General features: G+C 44.6%; 2 protein-coding genes across 4 annotated transcripts in view; one reads left to right on the top strand and one right to left on the bottom strand.

Moving 5' to 3' along the window:
- Positions 1-19451, bottom strand: part of LOC117217963 (sex-regulated protein janus-A) — a 105596-nt gene that overhangs the window by 41112 nt on the left and 45033 nt on the right. The window lies entirely within an intron of this gene.
- Positions 1-19451, top strand: part of LOC117217962 (phosrestin-2) — a 77384-nt gene that overhangs the window by 13946 nt on the left and 43987 nt on the right. For 2 of the 3 annotated variants that reach the window (XM_076525823.1, XM_033465898.2), the window contains exons 2-3: positions 1676-1949; positions 4362-4483. In XM_076525823.1, coding sequence (XP_076381938.1) covers positions 1860-1949; positions 4362-4483 — 212 coding nt within the window. In that variant the 5' untranslated portion in view covers positions 1676-1859. Of the gene's footprint in view, positions 1-234; positions 517-1675; positions 1950-4361; positions 4484-19451 lie in introns of those variants that run through there. The other variant, XM_076525822.1, reaches the window with a different exon arrangement.

Genomic DNA, 19451 nt, shown 5'->3' with positions numbered 1-19451 from the left:
CGTCTATTAAATAAATTAAACGAATTAAGCAATACAAATGAAAAGTGGGAAAGAGGTATCAAAAATAATGCAGTAAATTCTCCCTAATTTTCCTTCAGCTTGCAAACAAAAATTTACAATTTGGGAAGAGGAGATACGATTGTACGAGCCTTGCACCTTGTTTTTATAATTGTTGACTATAAAAATGATCCGCGAGGCTCGAGTAATCGTATCTCCTCTTCCCAAATTATTCATCTTTGTTCGCAAGCTGAAGGAAAATTCCGCGATAAAGACAGTCTTTCCTTCCATCATCTTACCATCGAATAACTTTCAAATTGCCGCGCAATAAATAAGAAATCATTCTCCAGGATCAGCGGCCCTGGATAACTATTTATATAACTGTAATTAATAGAGCCGCAGAGCTTCGCGTCGAAAGAGACGTCGGCGGCTTCCGCGGGGTCTGGCGCTATTATCCACGACAGAAATCGGAGATCGGAGAAGATGAGGACTCATTACGGAGGTGACCCGATCACCGGGGTAATAAGATCCCCTCGTTCATCCGATAATCTCGATTTACGCGAAAACGAGTCATCGCAGGATCGATAAACGCGGCATCAACCTCCGCGGATGATCGTTAAAAAGCTTGCGCACGTTTTTCTGCTAGCCGCGTCAGCGTCGCGATCTCGCGAAATTCCCGGAAATAGCATGGAAATATCCCACAAAAGAATGTTCACATTATTAATCCTTTGCACTCGAGTTGTGACTTCGAGGCACCACGAAAATTGTTACACCACGTTTCAAGATAATTTTTATAATAACAAAACTTACGTATAAAGAATTGTTAAAAGTCTAACTGCTGTATGAGTCACAAGGCTCAATTTCATGTGCATAAAATGCACTTTGTCATTAAAATGGAAATACCATAAGTCGGGAAAGTTAATTCAAATTTACAGTTAATACGGCTTCGAGTACAAAGGGTTAAGTTCGTCTGTATTCGATGAATCGTCAAATAACAGAAGTCTTCCATAAAAATACAAAAATCTTCTATAAATATATAGGGTGTCCCAAAAATGTCTCGCAATCCGAAAATGGCGGGTTCCTCAGGTCATTCGAAGCAACTTTATCTTTTACAAAAATTTTCTCCGAGGCCCCATTAAGGAGTTATTAACGAAAAACAGTGACCAATGAGAGGCGAGCTCAGCTGACGCGAGGCGACCGAGCCAATGAGCGGAACCGGGCTTCGTGCGCCGGTTGGCTGGGCCGCCTCGCGCCAGCCGCACTCGATTCTTATTGGTCACTGTTTTTGGTTAATAACTCGTTAACGGTGCCTCGGAGAAAATTTTTGTAAAGGAAGAAGTTGCTTTAAATGATCCGAGGAACCCGCCATTTCCGGATTACGAGACATTTTTAGGGAACTCTGTAGAAGTCTTCTATACACACGTCCAATATCGTGTGTGTATCAAATAAAAACAATTACACCAAATGGAAGTACTACAAATTGAAACAAACGTCTTCGTTTTCTCGTGAAAGTAGTCTCGAGTGCAAAGGGTTAACCCTTTAGCAAAAATAGCGCCCCAACAAAGTCCCGACACCTTCGGTAGAAAAATAGCGTTCGAATAAATGAAAGGGACGAACGATCAGTCGATTCTGTTCTACCGGTGATCGCTTGTAGATCATTTTGCCTGTCGCGACCCAGGTGAAGACCCAGCGACCGGATTCGCCCGTGGAAGGGGTTCGGTAATCGATAGATCGAGGGGCCAGTCGCGATGGAACAGAAGGTCGCCGTGGGAAGTTGAAGCAGCAATTGAGAAGGAAACGCGTTGAAGATCATCTTGCGAGTTCTGTTGCGGATCTGTGGCCGCGACGGCACCACCGGAGAGATGACCGAGGACGAGAGACACGCGGAACCGGAGGCTACGGGGATCCCGGCGGACACCGCGGAACGACAAGTCTCTCTCTACCCCATCACGGTACGAGAGCTTCTTCAGTTATTCAATTAGCCTTAAACTAGAAATATTCCGTTTTTAGGGCTTCGTCGAGCGAGAATAATTGCGGACGTGCAACGTCCGGCGGCTTCGCTGCCGTCGGTTAGCGTTATTCGTCTCACGCTGGCACGTTTCCTTGATTAATCGTATTCTACTCTTATTATCTCCTTATTCAGCGGGCTGCATCGTGTACAATTTTCTCTGAAGTATTTCACTTCGTCGCTACGCAGCGTTCTCTATAGTAATTCAAGTATTATTTTCAGGTAATTCGAGGGTTCTTTCGAATAATTAAGGGGAGGTCTAGGAGGTCAAAGAGATCATTTTTCGAATGTTTTTGATCAGGAAAGCGAATAAGATGATAGTCCGGATTCTTCGACATTTTATTATGTTTCTCTGGAGCATTCAAAATGTTATATAATGTTTCATTTTATTTAATTATTGAGAGTGTATAGCAGGAGTCATTCTATAAGGGTTGTCGAAAAATCCTTTTCGAATGTATTTTTAAACTGCGTGATATTTCAAAAACGGTGAAACTATGAGAGTATAAGAGATCCTCTTTTTAACAACTCTGACATTTTAAGGTCGAGCATCACTTTTTTATCAATTTGCTACAACACCATATTACTTAAAAATTCGCGAATTTAGAGAAACCTGCGATATATAAAAGATTCGCCGCCTGTGAAAAAATATGTTCTTTAATTGAAATCAAAATTCACTTAAATCGACGGGAAATGATGTTTCGAGAAGCGCGCGTTTAACATTTTCGCGACGACAAAGAACCCACGCGGCACCTGCCGCTTAAAGCCGTACAACTTCGGTAATTTTTAGAATGTTTAAATTTCCTTCCAAGTACGAATTCTTGAAGCATCGTGACCAGTGAAAAAGGAAAAAATAGCTTCTTTCCGAAGTTCTAGACCTGTCCTTAAAAAACGTCGCTTCCAGCAACGTCTCGAAACTGCGCGATTTTCAAAATCTTCCTTGAATCCTCCTCGACGAAATTACAACAATTACGGTAATTAATTACAATTATTATTATTAATTAATTAGAACATTACAGTAATTAAATAATTCAATTACAACAATAATAGTATTCGATCAAACGTCAACGCGAGAGCTCGAAGAGTCTCGAATATCGAACGACTTTAATCGCTTTTTTTTTTAAGACGACGTCGAGATAAAAGCTCGCGACGTTGTTCGTTCGCGAGAAGTGTAATCTGATCGCACACGAGTTCCCGCGCGATCGTATTGCATTCGAAAATGCAAATTCGCGGCACGAATGATCATGTCGATGAAACATTCGCCCGTAAAAACCAGAATTTGCATACGATAGTTCACGGTCCGCGGGGTGCGCGCATGATGTTTTCTGTAAACGTTGAATTATTCCCGACCAATAATTGAATTTCAAGTTTACGCGGTAATTGACAATTAACACAAAACTCATGATTGAATTAATGGTGAAATTTCGATGGCCTCCGACGGACCATGAATTTTCATGCGTCGACGGCGAAATTCGCGAGACACAACGGAAGGTTTGCGTTAACAAATGTTAACATATTTGCTGTCCCGTCGGATGGTTACGAATCCAATTAATATATCGAACATCGTACAGCGATAATACTTAATTAACGTTGCCTAATTGCCATTTGTTTCCGCTGCATTACGAAAAAATCTCTCGCGAAAATGCTCGAAGCTCGCCGATCACGGACGTGCTTTTTGTTATTATATCAACATCGACGTAATTGCACGCGTCACATTCAAGCAGCGTACATTATTAAACGTTAAAGTTTCTAAAAAAAAACACAACATTAACGTTCTAGCCGACGAATCGGAGAGATTATCGAGTGCGACGTTGTCGCTGACGATACGAATTGTTACAGCTAAATTGGCTGCTGTATCGCGCCGCTGACCCAAAAATTAGTACAGATAACAAACGTGCTGCACAACCATCGATTCGTCCTTTCGACATCGATCCGAAGTAAAATTGTATCAGGGTCATTCGACATTCTACGGCAGCCGCCGTGCGGCTCGCATAAATTCGAGGATTCGGGTTTTATGACAGGGTTCCGAGCAGCGCGCGCGGTTCCGAGCCTAAACATACCTATCAATAGGCGATGATTGGCGACTAATTACGCCGGGTCACCCAATTATCAATTGCCCATAGCCAATAGGGACGTTTATCCGCGATAGCCGAGGCGGAATTCTAAACGGCTCGCGGTGTCGCGTTGCTTTCGAACGGCCATTGTTCCCGGGCGATGAGAGAGAAGCAGCGAATAAAACCGCTTTAGGCTCGCGAGCTTTCAGGTTCGGCAAATTCTGTATCGGCTACGAAGAGGAGTCGAAGAGGTCTTCGACGAATGTCGCAGCGATAGGCCAACGTCCGTTTGATTTCTGCCGCAGGTGGAGGAGAAGAGTTGCGGGGACGGGACGAGGCACGAGGCGCAGGACAATGAGGCGGCGAAAACGAGCAAGAAGGAGAGCCAAGTCCAGAGATTACAGCCGATCGACACGCAAGCCGACAGGTGAGCACGCGATCCGAACGCGATCTAAAGATCGAGCCGCGACCGCGCCCCTGCGAAGAATCCGCGCGCGTCGCCCGAGAAATACCGAGCCTCCTCGAGATCCTCGCGGAAGGATCGTCGCGTGACGACAGTGTGGAAAACTCGCACGGAATCCTAGGAAATGTCCATTCGCGTCGACCTGGGGGCGTCGCTCAAAGACACCTTGGAAAATGCGCGTTTTCATACTCGAGAGGCTTTCCATTCGTTGCTCTCGATTTTCTGGAGCAGCTTGCAGAGCACTTAGTTATATTCAAGTCCTTAGCTATATTCAGGTTCTCAGATATATTCGAGTCGCTACAGCTGTATTCGAGTTTACTTTACCGTACAGATTTTAACGAAAATTCGTCCGCGACCTTCTCGCTCTTACTCCCCGAAAATACGACGCTCGGCGAGAAAATAATTAGCGTAAAATTTGATAGCAATCGCGCCGTCGATTGACTTGACTTTGAAATTGTCAACTTTTCGACATTTCAATTCGATAATTTAATAACACCTACAACGATAACACCTAATGGATACAAATGTTATCGACTCCTTTTAAGTAGAAACGAAGCGTTTACGCTCGTGTAGAAAATTAGCAACAAAGACGCGCTAATTAACGCAGCCGTGGAAGAGATCGCGGTACAAGGGGCTAACGGCCCTTAATTAGTTGTAAGTAGCTTAGCACTTTTTCTCGAGAATATCGTCGCCCAGTATTTTCCTGGAACATCTCGCGACGAAGAAACTTGACGGAAGAAAGTTATAAACTTGAAGAGACGTCTTAACTTGACATAACCTTAACCGTATTGTCGCTACTGCCGATAACTCTATCTCCGATAGCAGTTTGGAGACAGATTTCTTTTTCTTCTTCTCTTTCCTTCTTCTCTCTATTTTAATGTATTTCTCTGTTAAGCTTCTCTTTTCTTTTATGTATTCTCCTTTCTCTTTCACCGTCTTCATACTGATTAATTTGTGGCTTCGTTAAGGCCAGCGGGTTTTATCAGCCGTATACAACAATTAATATCATTCTCCTCTCTATTCTAATATATTTCTGTTAATCACTACTTTCGCCTTTTATTATTTTTTCTTGTTATTCTCCTTTCTCTTTTATGTCTTTATAGCAATTAATTTGTGGCTTCGTTAAGGCCAGCGGGTTTTATCACAGCCATATACAATAATTAATATCATTCGGAGAATTAAATCTTAACCGTATTGTTGCTCTAGTGCCGATAAATAACTTTATCTCCGATAGTATTTCGGAGACAGATTTCCTCTTCTTTTCTTTCCTTTTCCTCTCTATTTTAATATATTTCTGTTAATCTCTTCTTTCTCCTTTTATTATTTTTTTTATTATTATTCTTTCTCTTTCCCTTTTACCGTCTTCATAGCAATTAATTTGTAGCTTCGTCAAGGCTAGCGGATTTCATCATCGGTACAAGTAATATCATTCGAAGGATTAAATAACGATGATTTTGACAACGATGCAGCACAGGTGTACGTTCGCCGGACAGGTGTGACCCTGCCGGCGGAAAACGAGTTCGCCGGGAGAGAATAGCGAAATCGAAGGTTCGAATCTCGTGGTGTGGGCGTATAGGACGAAGGAAAGCGCAATGACGGGCCGACTCGCGATTCCATTAGCTCGCAATTTCCACGTTACGCCGGCCTTTCGCCCGGCTTTTGCTCCGCGAAGGGTCGTGGGGTCGCGATTCCGAAGGGAATATAAGTTCGCCCGGCCGTCTTAGCGCCGGAAAAATTTTGTTCGCGACGTAACTGGATTATCCGCTCTCCGTCGAGCTTCGTGTTGTCCACGTCGATTCGGCAGATACCAATCAACGACCGATGGCGTTTCATCGAACACGGCGTCGGCTTCGATGAAGCGTTTAATCGGTGAAACGACAGTCACGGGGCGAAGCGACGTGTAGATAACGTTTTGGGCGCGGATGCAACAATTTCTCGTAAGCGAAACCGCTGGCGGTTGGTGTCTCCGTCAACGTGGTCCGGCATAGTAAACCGTCGAAGCCGAGCAAACCAGCTCGCTTCGGAATTCGGCTAGGAGCGGCTCTTTTAGCAAGGAATGTCTCTACGAGAGAGGGAGAGAGAGAGAGAGAGAGAGAGAGAGAGAGAGCGAGAGAGGGCGAAAGAGAGTGAGAGGAAGAGAGAGAGAAGAAGAGAGCGGGAGAGAGAGAAAGGCAGAGGGATAAAGAGAGAGCGGGAGAGAGAGAAAGGCAGAGGGATAAAGAGAGAGCGAGAGAGAGAGAGAAAGGCAGAGGGATAAAGAGAGAGCGAAAGAGAACGAGACGAAGAGAGAGAGAGAAGAAGAGAGCGAGAGAGAGAGCGAGAGAGAGCGAGAGGAAGAGAGCGAGAGAAGAAGAGAGCGAGAGCGAAGAAAAGAAAGGGAGAGCGCGAAGGAGAGAGAGCCGAAAGAATGTCCCTTCCCTCCCTGTGACCTTTCGAGGCTCGATTACAAGACCGGAACCCCATCGCGCTGATGGGACACATCCGACAGGCTGTCGCGGACAGGCCGGACAATGGAGACTAGCGAAAAGCCCGGCATCAAGCCGCCCGGAAACGAATAACAATCGATAAAAGTGTCTCAGGCTGTGATCGCGTGCTTCGATCAAGTCCATCGAAATATTCGAGCACGAAGAATGGAATCCTGTGTAACCGGGCCGAACGGTTTTACGTCGGCGAAAATTTCGATGCGGATTACAGAAATGTCTCCCTAATTGACGCTCGGGTTGTCCACAATAATGGACAATTTGGGAAGAGGAGACACGATCATTCGAGCCTTGCGGTTCGTTTTTATAGTTACGAATTGCCAACAACTATAAGATAACTCGGATAATTGTATCTCCTCTACCAAAATTGTCAAATTTTGTGCACAATCTTAGCGTCAGTTAGGGAGACATTACTGTAGTCTGCGATGCAAGTAGATGTGGCATGCAATGGTCAGACGCGCGCGATTTTCTGCGTTTTCGATGGGATGAATAATTGCGTGAGCTTTGAGAGGAAACGTTATTTTCAAGATTATTGAAAATATTAGGAGAAAACATTGGGTTATTATTGCAAGAATTGAGCGTTGCAATGGGTGCGTTCAATTTTCATTTGCATATGTGTATATTGTATAATAAAGCAACGCGTTTTTCTGATAGTTTCAATAATCTTAAAAATCATGTAACAATGTTCTAGAATTCTTCTCGAAGCTCACGCTATTATTCATTCCGTCAAAAAAACGTACAAATAATTTTTTTATTGTACTGGTGTGACGGCTATTAAAATATCTCCCTTTTTACCTCTTCATTTTGTAATTGTGAGGTCGTTTATCCATTTATTATATATATAGTATATATTATTATTACATTATAATTATATTATATAATTATTATTAACATATAATATTGTTATATAATAATAATATATAATATATAATAAATATAGTATTAATATAATATATAATATTTAATATATATTAATATATTATTATATATTATATACATACATACATACATACATATATATATATATATATATTATTATATTATTATATATATATTATTACATATAATAATATATAAATAATTAATCATAATTATTTCCAAGACACCCCGTGTACACAATATTACTACTACATTACAACGACTGTTCCCATCAAAACGATTCCGCAGGTTTCCAGATAAGAAGCCGCAGGCTCCGAACGTTTCGTCGCGCGTTAGCGTAAATCCATCGAGGGCTCAAACAATCCTAATTGCAGAGGCGGCTCGGTGGTGCGCGACCGTACGTCTCGGGGCTCGCGCCGGAATGTTTGCTCGGGCATAATGATCGCGACAGCTCCCCGATGCACCCGTGCGCCCGCGATACCAGAATCTCGAGTCTCGAAACAGCCGGTTGGTATTCGTTAGCGGTTACCGATGGAATCTCCTCGGCAACGAGCAGAATTAGCGGCGAAATCGCCTTTACTCGTGGACATATGCGATCGCGCGAGGGCCGCGTCTTTTGTTCCCACGAACGTCTAATTATCTCGGATAATTGATCTGCGGTGCGTTCGCCCGCGTCGGCCTGTCGACTCGCCGGACACCTGTCCGTCCCGACGCCGACGCATCAAGTTTTAACAAGCCTCGGTCTTCGGACTTACGCGTTCGAACGCTGGAAAACAACATCTGGGCTCAAATCATTTTCCGCTGCTACCGTGCTGTAATTAGCGGGCCGCGGATTTTTAACATTTACGACAGGAACGGGAGGAAGAAATATGGAACAGGAGAGCGAGATTAAAGGAATTTAATACGTTCAGGGCCGCGTGACTAGTGACGTATGGTTGATACTCATTTTTAAATGGGTTTTTGAAGTTCATTTTTATTGTAATGTATTGAACAAATTGAATGTTACTAGGATTTGTAGAATACGAAATAGCTGAACCAATGTTTTCTACGGTGAATTTTCACTTGCTTCGGTGTCATTAATTAAACGACTTTGATATCGTGCGAATTTTTCGTGTTAATATTCGGCACTTGATGTGTTAAGAATGTCCGCACGTATTTCTGGAGCTTATTAATTCTTTATTACTGTTAGCTTATTGATCCGATGATTAAAGAGGCTGCGAAAATATTCGCGAAAATTGAAACTCGCTGAACCCTAAACGCGACTAATGTATGTACTGTGTTATAATAACGAAAAGATTGGAATTATTTACAATATATGCCTGAATGCAGAAGTTTATTACGAAATTTCTCATAGAAACATTTTTACGATATCAGGTGTTACAAAAGAAAAGTTCAGAGGCCAGTCGTTTTGACTGGTTTCGTGTGCGTTTCCAGCGTTAATCCCTTCGATGTTTGTACAAGTTTGTTCGCGTGTGCACAGCTTAAAAATTAATTAACAATAATCAGGATCGAGCGCTAAAAACGACCGGATTGTCTCATCTTGCGCAACTCCGGAACATTTTTATCGGCAACATATGCTTTCGTACGACCTCGTGCAATTTTTATCACGACGTATGCCCGAGTAAAGAGATCTGATCAATCATTTCCCGTAAAGATCCTGAAATAGAAGATTGTAAACCGTTCGTTCGATCGACGATGCTACCGCCGTTTTAGTGTTAAGCACACGAACGCACGTCCGCGAGATGAAACGAGGCCATTCTGTTGAACACTGCGTTTTCACAAGCGTTAATTGCAAGGAATTCGATGTTGCGAGATTGCTTTCTCCCTGCGATAATTCCGCTGATACGAATGTTCTTAAATTCCGCGAATGTTTCCACCGTTCCTCGGAATTTCATCGTATCCATTTTCGTCGCGAATGCATAAATTCCGCGCGTTAATTACAGCGAACAGGGAACGCTTTGAAAAAACACGACCGAACCCAGGATCTCGAATGGCAGCAGCCTACGCGCCTCTCTCCTTTCCTGAAAGTCGTGTTCCGTCCTCCGTGTATTTAACGATCGCGAAAGTCGCCGTGCGCGACCGTCGGGTTCGTCGGGACGACATCGTCGACGACGACCTTTCTCGCGCATTCGATCGACAGCCCGTTGCGGGTTCAATTTCCCGTTGTCCGTCGTGTTTCAATTTAGTCCCGCGCCGTCGTCTGTCGGAGCCGGAGTGGCCCTTCGACCAGTCGGGTGGGTGTGAATTAATTAGCCGCCCGTAATTAATCAGTCGGCCGGACGAACCTTCGTCCGCGAACCACGATCGTTCGCACGAACATCTGTTGCGAACCCGAGGACAGAGTTCCCCGGTGTAACGGGGCTCCGTCAGGATATTTATGAGCTTCGACCATCTTTTTTCCACGCTCGGAACTGTTTCCTCTGTTCGCTGGTCCCTGCTGTCCTGGCTTACTTTTTCTTCAGTTTATCATAATGTAATTAACTCTATATTTGTCGAATGAGACGTGCGAAAGATTTGTATTCTTTTATTTTATTTATTTTGGAATGAAGATATTAACTTTATATTTATCGAATGAGACACACGAAATATTTGTATTCTTTTATTTTGTTTATTTTTGAGTAAAACTATTATAGATATTATATAATATTATTATTATTATATATATATAATATTATAATATTTTATATATAATAATATTATATAATATATATTATTTATTTTATAATATTATATTATTAATAATTATATGTATATTAATTATGTTATATTAATATTATATGTATATATCGAATAAGACGTTTAAATTCTCTTATCAAAGAAAGCAAAATAAAAGAACAGACAAATTTACTGTCTCATTGGATCAATGTGAAGTTAATTATGCCCGGAAGCAACTAAATGCACAGTAATTGGTGATCACAGAGTAACCAGCTCCATTACTTTCCTAGAGCCCGTGCGTCTCGTACTTAAATCCATCGTCTTTTCCCTGGCACCGTCTTACTTCTATTTTCGCAACGCCCGAATTTGTCGCAAAATCGCGTGCCTCTGTGTCCTAATTACTTTCTTCTCGAAGTTAAATCCCAGTTTCGCAGGTCGAAAATTTCTCACAAGCCTCGCAACTCCTTTTAATTCGAGACGTAGCTCGAGAACCCTAGCTGCCTTTCTGGCGAGATTTAATCTCGCTCTCAAGGGCTCCGAAATCACTCGATTGACTCCAGACACTTCATTATACTTGCAAAGCAGCTCACCGCCCCCCTCCGCCAACCCTTATCCATCTGCAGAACTGTTTTTCTCGAATTTGCACACGGTTTCGCAGATCCTCGAATTTTGTCCGCAGTGATATCGTCACGTTATTCCCGGCTTTTCGGCGCGCTTACGTTTTCGACTCTCGCGATCAGTAAAATCTCCCGTCGGTCGGCACGCGTTATGCCAGCCCATCGGCGGTGAATTTATCGCCGATTCCGAATGGCTCCCTGTGAAATAACGATATTCAGCCCGTGTACCCGGCTGCTCGAGTTTCAAACGATGCGTCCGACGCTCGAGTGCGTCGCGTTTCCCCCGATCAAAACAGGTACATATCGCGTTAGCCATGGCTCTTACGCCTCAATGGATTTCCTACGCTGTTCGTCAAATAGTATATGTACTCGCTTAACCGTTTCCATTCGCGAGCTCGTTTCGGAATCCACCCGTCGCTCCTCTATTATGCCGTCGCAGTGACCGCGCGGGTCCACGGAATTAAAATTACGTCGGCGACGAGCTCGATATTGCGTCCGAAAAATTGTCGAACGCGAGTCTGAAAGCTGCGAGATCCTATTTTTTAAGTCATTGCACTGTTTTTACCGCAGAATGTATCCGAATCAATCAACACAGTGTTAATAGTTAGTTGATAGTAGATAAGTACAGTAGTTAATAGTAGTTAATAGTACAGTGTTTATAGTTGTCGACAATCGGTGTCCCAAAAATGTCTCGCAATCCGGAAATGATGGATTCCTGAGGTCATTTGAAGTAACTTTTTCCTTTGCAAAAATGTTCTCGGAGGTATCGTTAACGAGTTATTAACGAAAAACAGTGATCAATGAGAGGCGAGCTCGACTGGCGCGAGGCGGCCCCGCACGAAGCCCAGTTCCGCTCATTGGCTCGGCCGTCACGCGCCAGCCGAGCTCGCTTTTCATTGGTCAGCGTTTTTCGTTAATATTTCGTAAACGAAGCCGCGGATTGCATTCTCGCTAAGGAAAAAGTTGCTTCAAATGATCTCAGGAACCCTTCAGTTCCCGGAAGTACCATTATTTTGGGACATCCTGTATATCTCAAATCGTATCTCCTCTTCCCAAATTGTCCAGTTTCGTGTACTAGCTAAGCGTCAATTAGGGAGAATTTACTATAAATACTCTGATCACTAGTAATAATCTGCCAAGTATAAATGCGTTATACTGTTCTTCCAAGACGGATTAAAATTCTCTCGTCTCGACGTCGATATTCTAATCGTCTCATCTAATGCATCTAGATGATCCAAAACACCGGAAATGTAATTCTTGAACGTTAGGTGTGGCCGAAGCGTTTTAAGTCGACGAGGACGAAGCGTATAGGCGGCGAGCACTGTCGAGAAAACAGCTGCGAACTAATTAGCGTATATTGCAATAAAACGGTCTCACGTTGACTGACAGCGGGAGAAGGGGGGGGGGTGAGGCAAGCAGGCCACTTTGAAACGGTGCTTGGGTTGAATTTCCAAAACGCGGTCGGAGGTCTCGTAATTTGCAATTTGAAATATTAATGGATGGTTGGTAGCTGTAATTCGCAGTCGACTGGTTATGTCGCTCGTTGGTCACGATACATGCATTCGTAATTGGCCGGCGATGTTATGGGATTGTTTTTCACCGACGGAACAGAGACGGCAACGGATTCGTTCCGGGATCACCGGTTTGGTATTTGCCGAGGATAGAACGACAAAAAAGAAAGGTGTTTCCGGTTCGAAAAATCACGCGCCGTTGTCCGCACCGATCCCGGTATCCCGCCGCTGAATTAAATCGTCGCCGCGCAGTATTTTTCTGTTTGTTTTTGCGCGCGAGCGAATAATCGCTTCCCGGTATTAATTCGCGCGGGATCACGGTTTGTTCGCCGTCGCGGCGAAAGGCGTGGCGCGAGGATAACGAAATATCGGCGCAGTCCGATCGACGTCGATCTCGCAAGTGGACATCTTCCAGTGCTCGTTACACGTTACGTTTCGCAATTAATTAACGCGCGCCGTAATTCCCGTTATGCATATTTCATAGCGAGCCGGGATATCCATCAACCGCGATGCAGAAGGCACCGACGGCTCTTACTCCGATTAAACGCGAGACAATTCTGCGCACGAATCTCCGAGGATGGCGATATTCGACCCACGAGGGTTGCAGACGTTGAAGTTCAGACAATTGTTGGAATTCTCACGCGGACTGCTAATATTTATCGTCTTCGAAACACGCGTTTTCGTTGCCTGCTTAATAGGTTCGTATTGCCATAATTATGTTAACACCAGGAAAGAGGAGATTCCTGAGGTCATTTGAAGTAACTTTTTCCTTAGCAAAAATACAATCAGCGGCTTTGTTCGCGAGTTATTAACGAAAAACACTGACCAATGGGAGGCGAGATCAAGCGGCGGGAGGCCCTTTCGGCCAACGTTGCGACGCGCCGGCCGTCTGACGCAGTGGTAGTGGCCACGAGGGCGGGGCGTCAGCCGGACACGATCTCTAATTGGCCAGCGTTTATCGTTAATAACTCGCAAACGAAGCCTTGGATTGCATTTTCGCCAAGGAAAAAGTGACCTCAGGAATCGCCCCTTTCCGGATGTTAACGTAATTATGGGACAACCTGCATAAAAGGCATTTCATAGTTCATGGTACAAATTGGGTCAGGCAGATTCGACGGGCAATTCTATGGGCAATGAGACAAAAATCAGGAACAACAACATCTTGACTAAAAATAATAAACTAAATACAACGGAAAATACACCGATTATTTTTAACGATTGTTTATTAATGAAACCTTACGACTGTCATTGTGCATAAAAATTCGCCACCTCCGTGCAAACGACGAGATCGCGAACTGTCACGGGTCCGCGAAGATCAATTCGTACAATTCCGAGTGCATAGAAATCCGTAATCCTGTGACGCGCGAGTGTCTAAATTCAACGGTGCTCGGCGGTGTTACACACAAAATAAAAGGAAGAAACGAGAGCCCGAGACGATAAAGGTCGGGCTGGAAATTGAAATTTTTCAGGAGCAGCCACGATATCTCCGATGCAACAATGCGGCAGCGGGCTCGCCTCATATTTCTGAAAAATTAAACGACTTTTCCCGAGTCGCTGTCGGGCGAGCGTCGCGTTGATAATGAAAGCACAAGCTGGCTACGAATGAAAGCGAATCGCGGGGCTGCGGGACGGCAGGGAAGGGGTGAGAAATTGTTTGACGCGTTTAAGGCTGCGTCAAACCGGGTAGTTCGCGTCGGTTATATTTCCAGGGGACGGTCGTCGGAGTCTTGGCTGGGTGCATGTTTTTCTCGAAACCCGAGGCGAGTAGGCGGTTCCTAACGGGAGTCGAGGTTTTATTAAAAAAGTACACGAACTGTTCGAAAGCTGTACACCGCGGCCCAGCGCCGCTGAAATGAAAAGAAAATTAAACTTTTCCGCGCCGCAACGAAGTCGTCCGGTGCAAATCGATGGTCGCTGACGGAGTTGCTCGATTCGATGAAAGTTCTTGTTGTTGTTGTTGTCGTCGTACGACAAAGGACTCGACAACAGCATTCCTGTTTCGCCATTCGGATGCTAATTGCGTTAGACGTTGCGCGCGAAACGTTCGCGTCACGGTTTCGCTCGGGTCAGAATCCATGGATTTTTCCTCCGATGACGACCAAAAAAAAAACAGCGTCGTTACGACCGAAGATCTTCATCCGACTTGATCGATGCCAGCCGTAGGGGAACTTTGATGACGTTCCTTGTCGCGTAAGCGTGCTCGCTAAGGCCTTGACACCCCATTTCTCTCCCTTAACGCGTTCCGTCGCCGCGATTCTGTGTTCCTTTCCCCGCCCCATCCTGGCTAACACAATGCAAGGTCGTTACAACGACGCGACAACACCGTGACACCGCATGCAAAATTTTTGAACGCCGTCGACAGCCGTTGGCGAACACCCTGATTTTCAATGCAACGTAATTTCTTTCCTCGAACGGGGGTCGCTGCGATGGAACGAGGACCTCGGCAAAATTTTGTTTCCGCGGTCGAATCTGGTTCCGAGAGTACAACAATAGTGATACAGTTCGGCCGAGGCTACTGTGTGCTTCGGAGCGATGCTAAATGTCGCCGCGATCGATCATAGTTCTTCGACCAGAGTTCGAGATAAAACGGAGACGTCGAACAACGGCGGTTCAAGGCCGCGAAAAGTTCCGTTCTGTGTACGTTACAACGATAACTGTTTGACCTTTCTCTCTCGCCCTCTCTCTTTCTCTCTTTCTCGCTCGCTCGCTCGCTTCAAAGAGAATTTCTATATGGTTTCCCTGCGACGATAGCGCGGTATAATGCACGCCGGAGTGACTTAGGATAGAATTTAGAGGATAGAGGTCTTTCCGGGTTTCCTCGAGCGCGGAATTTACTTCGAGACAATCGCGCGATCTTCCGTTTTCCTCTGCCGTCTATCCGAGCCGCCTCTTTATGCCGTTGGGCCGATCGTTTGACGTCTGAAAGCCAATCCAAATGGAACACTTTGAAGCCAAGCGTTGTCACAGGCGAAATGCAATTTGCTGCCACCGCGATCGCAATTTGCGAGATATCAAGCTTCGCGCGCGATAGTTTGGATCGGCGAAAATAAGATCGCAGCATCCTCGAAAGCGATTCTATAGTCTCGCGATCGCGTTCGGTTCGGGAAGGAACCACGAATAACGCGTGTTAATTGGATCGGTGTTGCTCTAAATCGCGTTTTACGAGACTTTCATCTCGTTCGAGTTAACCGTACATTTATTTTATTATTATTATTATCATTATTATTTTTGCAAGCTCTGGAACCTTCTTTAAGCTGTCCGCATCTCTTTCGCGCGAATCAATCTTTCCAGAGAATCCACAATCTTTTTCCGCGAGCTCTAGAATCACCTCGCAACTCTTCGCATTTTTTTTATCGAAGATCCTAAAACCACTCCGCGAGATCCAGAATTATTCTTCGAGGTTCCGGAATCTTCTACAAGCTCCTGAGATTTTATAATGAGCAGCAATTAAGCAAGAGGCGATTCTTCTTAAAATTTGTTAAAAAGGGAAGCTCGAAGTTCGAAGGTCGTCATCATTTTCCCGCGATCCAATTTTTCCTTGAGAAGGCGAAACGAAACTCGCGAACTATTTCCCCAAGTTTTAACAACGGTCCGTTTCAAGGATCAGCTCTCTTACCTCCGCGCAGATGATCGTGCTCGGTACCGGTGTATCGTCCGATTTATCGAACGATTCCGGCATTAAGGACGTAATGGAGTGAAAGAGGAACGCATCCCCGAACGGTTCCCCGCCTCGCGGATGGTCCACTCCAGAAAATTACGGGCTGTCCGTGACATTCCGTCCGCGTTCCGCGCCATTACGACCGCGTGTCTCTGCACCCCGACGTCCCACCCCTCCCTGGCCAATTAGTCCTGCGAACGGTTCGAGATACGTCCGACGTCTTTACGACCGACTTTTTCAACTGTAGATTGTGTTTGCGCGCGGCAGACGTTGCATTTACAACAAATCCTCCCCAATTTTTCTTCAGCTTGCTAAACAAAAATGGTAAACAAAAATATTCGAGCTTCGCGGCACATATTTACAGTTGCCGATTGTCAATAATTACAAAAACTCTATAATTGATAACTATTCATTAATAATATATTAATATGATAATTAATATAATAATATATTGATGTAATAATTAATGTAGTAAAAAAAAAAGATATTGATATATTAATTAATATAATAATATACTGATATAGTAATTAATATATATATAGTAGTATATTGATATAATAATTAATATATAATAATATATTGATATAATAATTAATATAGTAGTATATTGATATAATAATTAATATAATATATTGATATAATAATTAATATAGTACTATATTTATATAATAATTAATATAATAATATATTGATAATTCTACAATCAATTATAAAAACCTCACGCCAAATTGTTAATTTTTGCCCACAAGCCGATTGAAAATTAGGGTGAATTTACTGTGCCACGTGCTCCAAAATTGATCGGTATCCGTAAACGTTCGAAAAATTGATACTTCGATTTTGCGATATCTTTGAGGTCACGGCGCCGCAGTAAAAGTGTCAAACAGTGGTATAAATTCAACCAAAACGACCAAATAAACGGTTGATGGCAACCGATGGGGCAGCTCTTTAAAACCTGACCAGGAAGATCAGAGGTCGCGCGCGCGCTCGACACGCGGGCACAAGCAGACAAGCGGGCATCTGTATTTTCGATTTCCGAATAGAACGCGACGCGATTGTTTCCGCGACCGGTGTGTGTGTGTGTGTGTGTGTGTGTTTGAAACGACCGGCCGTAATAAAAGCAGCGGTAACCGGCAAAAGAGCGATTTCGCGCGGCGGCAACGAGGTGGTTGGGTCGGGAAACAGAGCTCTGTGGCCTCGCGGAAAACAGCGTCGAAACTGACACGATAACAGGGGCTCGGCCGTTGTTTTCAACGCTGATACGGTTGTCGCGAGGCGAGAGAAGACGCGACCGAAACTTGTTTTCACGTTCGGTTGAACGTTCGGGATCGGCGCGCCGCGGAAATTCCGCTCCGCGAGGCGTCGTCTCTCGCCTAGGCAGCTCTCGCAGCGTTCGCAAATTGAAACGAAGGTTCACCCTTGACCCGATACACGCCGCGCGCCTCGCTGCGAGACCGTGGCTTTAATATGGAAAGGTACGAGACGCCGTTTTCGAAGCCGCAAAGCTTCGCCTCGCTTCGTCTTCGTCTCTCCTCGCCACCCTCGTCCCTCTCTCTTGCATCCACGACGCTTATTACTTTGCACGGTGCTTTCCCGTAACAGCAATTCGTTGTTCCGGACTTCCAGAACGCTCTCGGAGAGCATGAAACGCTATAAATTCCGCCCGCCCGTAATCCTCTCGGCTCTATGCCGCAGCGAGGCGCAGCCAAAACGCGCGCCCAATCGTTCGCCCGATGGGATGGTAAACGAATGCAGTTCGTTGCGAAATATCCGCCCTCTTGAAACTCGTTTCTGTCGTTATGTTTAAACCGTTTCGTCCTGAAACGGCTCGAACAAAGAGAACCATCATCGGTCGTTCATTTTCGTTTCGAATAAATACGAAACAATCGACGGGTTCCTTTCACGCTTCGTTCTTCTCCGCGGAACAAATAGCTCCGATGAATCAACGACAATGCGGTGGTATTTGCAAATTAACAATGTCACAGTCACAGTGTCCCGCAATATTTCCCGTGTCGCGGCCACAAAAAATCCGACACGTCAACCCATTTGTCCGTTCGCATCGTCGAGCTTTTATTATCTGAACCAGCGTCGAGCGTTGCGTCGATTATGCGAACACCTGGGTGCGTTGCGGAACGCGAACGCGAACGTGAACCCGGCACGCTTTCTCCGAACAATTCGTTTCTCCGATTATTCGAACGAAAAGCTGCAAGTACAATAGAACCTCCGTTGCACGAATTAATTAGGGGAAAAGGTGCGGTAAATTCTCGCCGATATTTTCCCTCGGCTTGTAAACGAAAATGGAGAATTTGGGAAGAGAAGATACGATTGTTCGAGCTTCGAGGCTCGTTTTTATAGGTGCCGATTGTCAATGATTATACAGACTGTCGCAAAAATGTCTCGTAAACCGGGAACGAGAAGTTCCTGAGAACGTCTGAAGTAACTTTTTCCTCAGCGAAAATGCAACCCGTGGCTTCGTTTACGAATTATTAAGGAAAAACGCTGACCAATGGGAGGCGAGCTCGCCTAGCGCTTGGCGGCCGGGCCAATTAGCGCACGAAGCCCGGTTCCGCTCATTGGCTCGGCCGCCTTGCGCCAGCATATCTCACCTCTCATTGGTCACCGTTTTTCGTTAATAACTCGTAAACAAAGCCGCGGATTGTATTTTCGCCAAGGACAAACTTATTTCAAATTACCTCAGGAACCTTCCTTCTCGGATTGCGAGACATTTTTGGGACACCCAAACGAGATGCAAGGCACAGATAATCGAATCTCCTCTTCCCAGATTGTCCATTTTTGTCAACAAGCTGAAGGAAAATTACGGAGAATTTGCCGCATTCGTACGAGCGAATTGTTCGCACGATGGAACAACAAGCGCATAAAACTCGGTTCGATTAAAGGATCGAGACGAAATGAAATGAAACAAAGGTAATAAATTACACTCGATCTCAAAGAGAAACCATACTTTTCAACGTTCCGTCTTCCATCGAGCGAAGTCAATTTTTGTTCTTCCGCCGACGAAAGTTCCATCGTGATACGAAAGAAGATCGTGTCCTTACGTTTCGTTCTTCCTAGCGAAACGAACAGCTTGATAGCTTCGACAAATCAACGACAATGCGGCGACGTTCCCTGATTCAA

The sequence above is a fragment of the Megalopta genalis genome, chromosome 1 (assembly GCF_051020955.1).
Source record: "Megalopta genalis isolate 19385.01 chromosome 1, iyMegGena1_principal, whole genome shotgun sequence".
NCBI lineage: Eukaryota > Metazoa > Arthropoda > Insecta > Hymenoptera > Halictidae > Megalopta > Megalopta genalis.
This window is presented reverse-complemented; position numbering and strand designations above follow the sequence as displayed.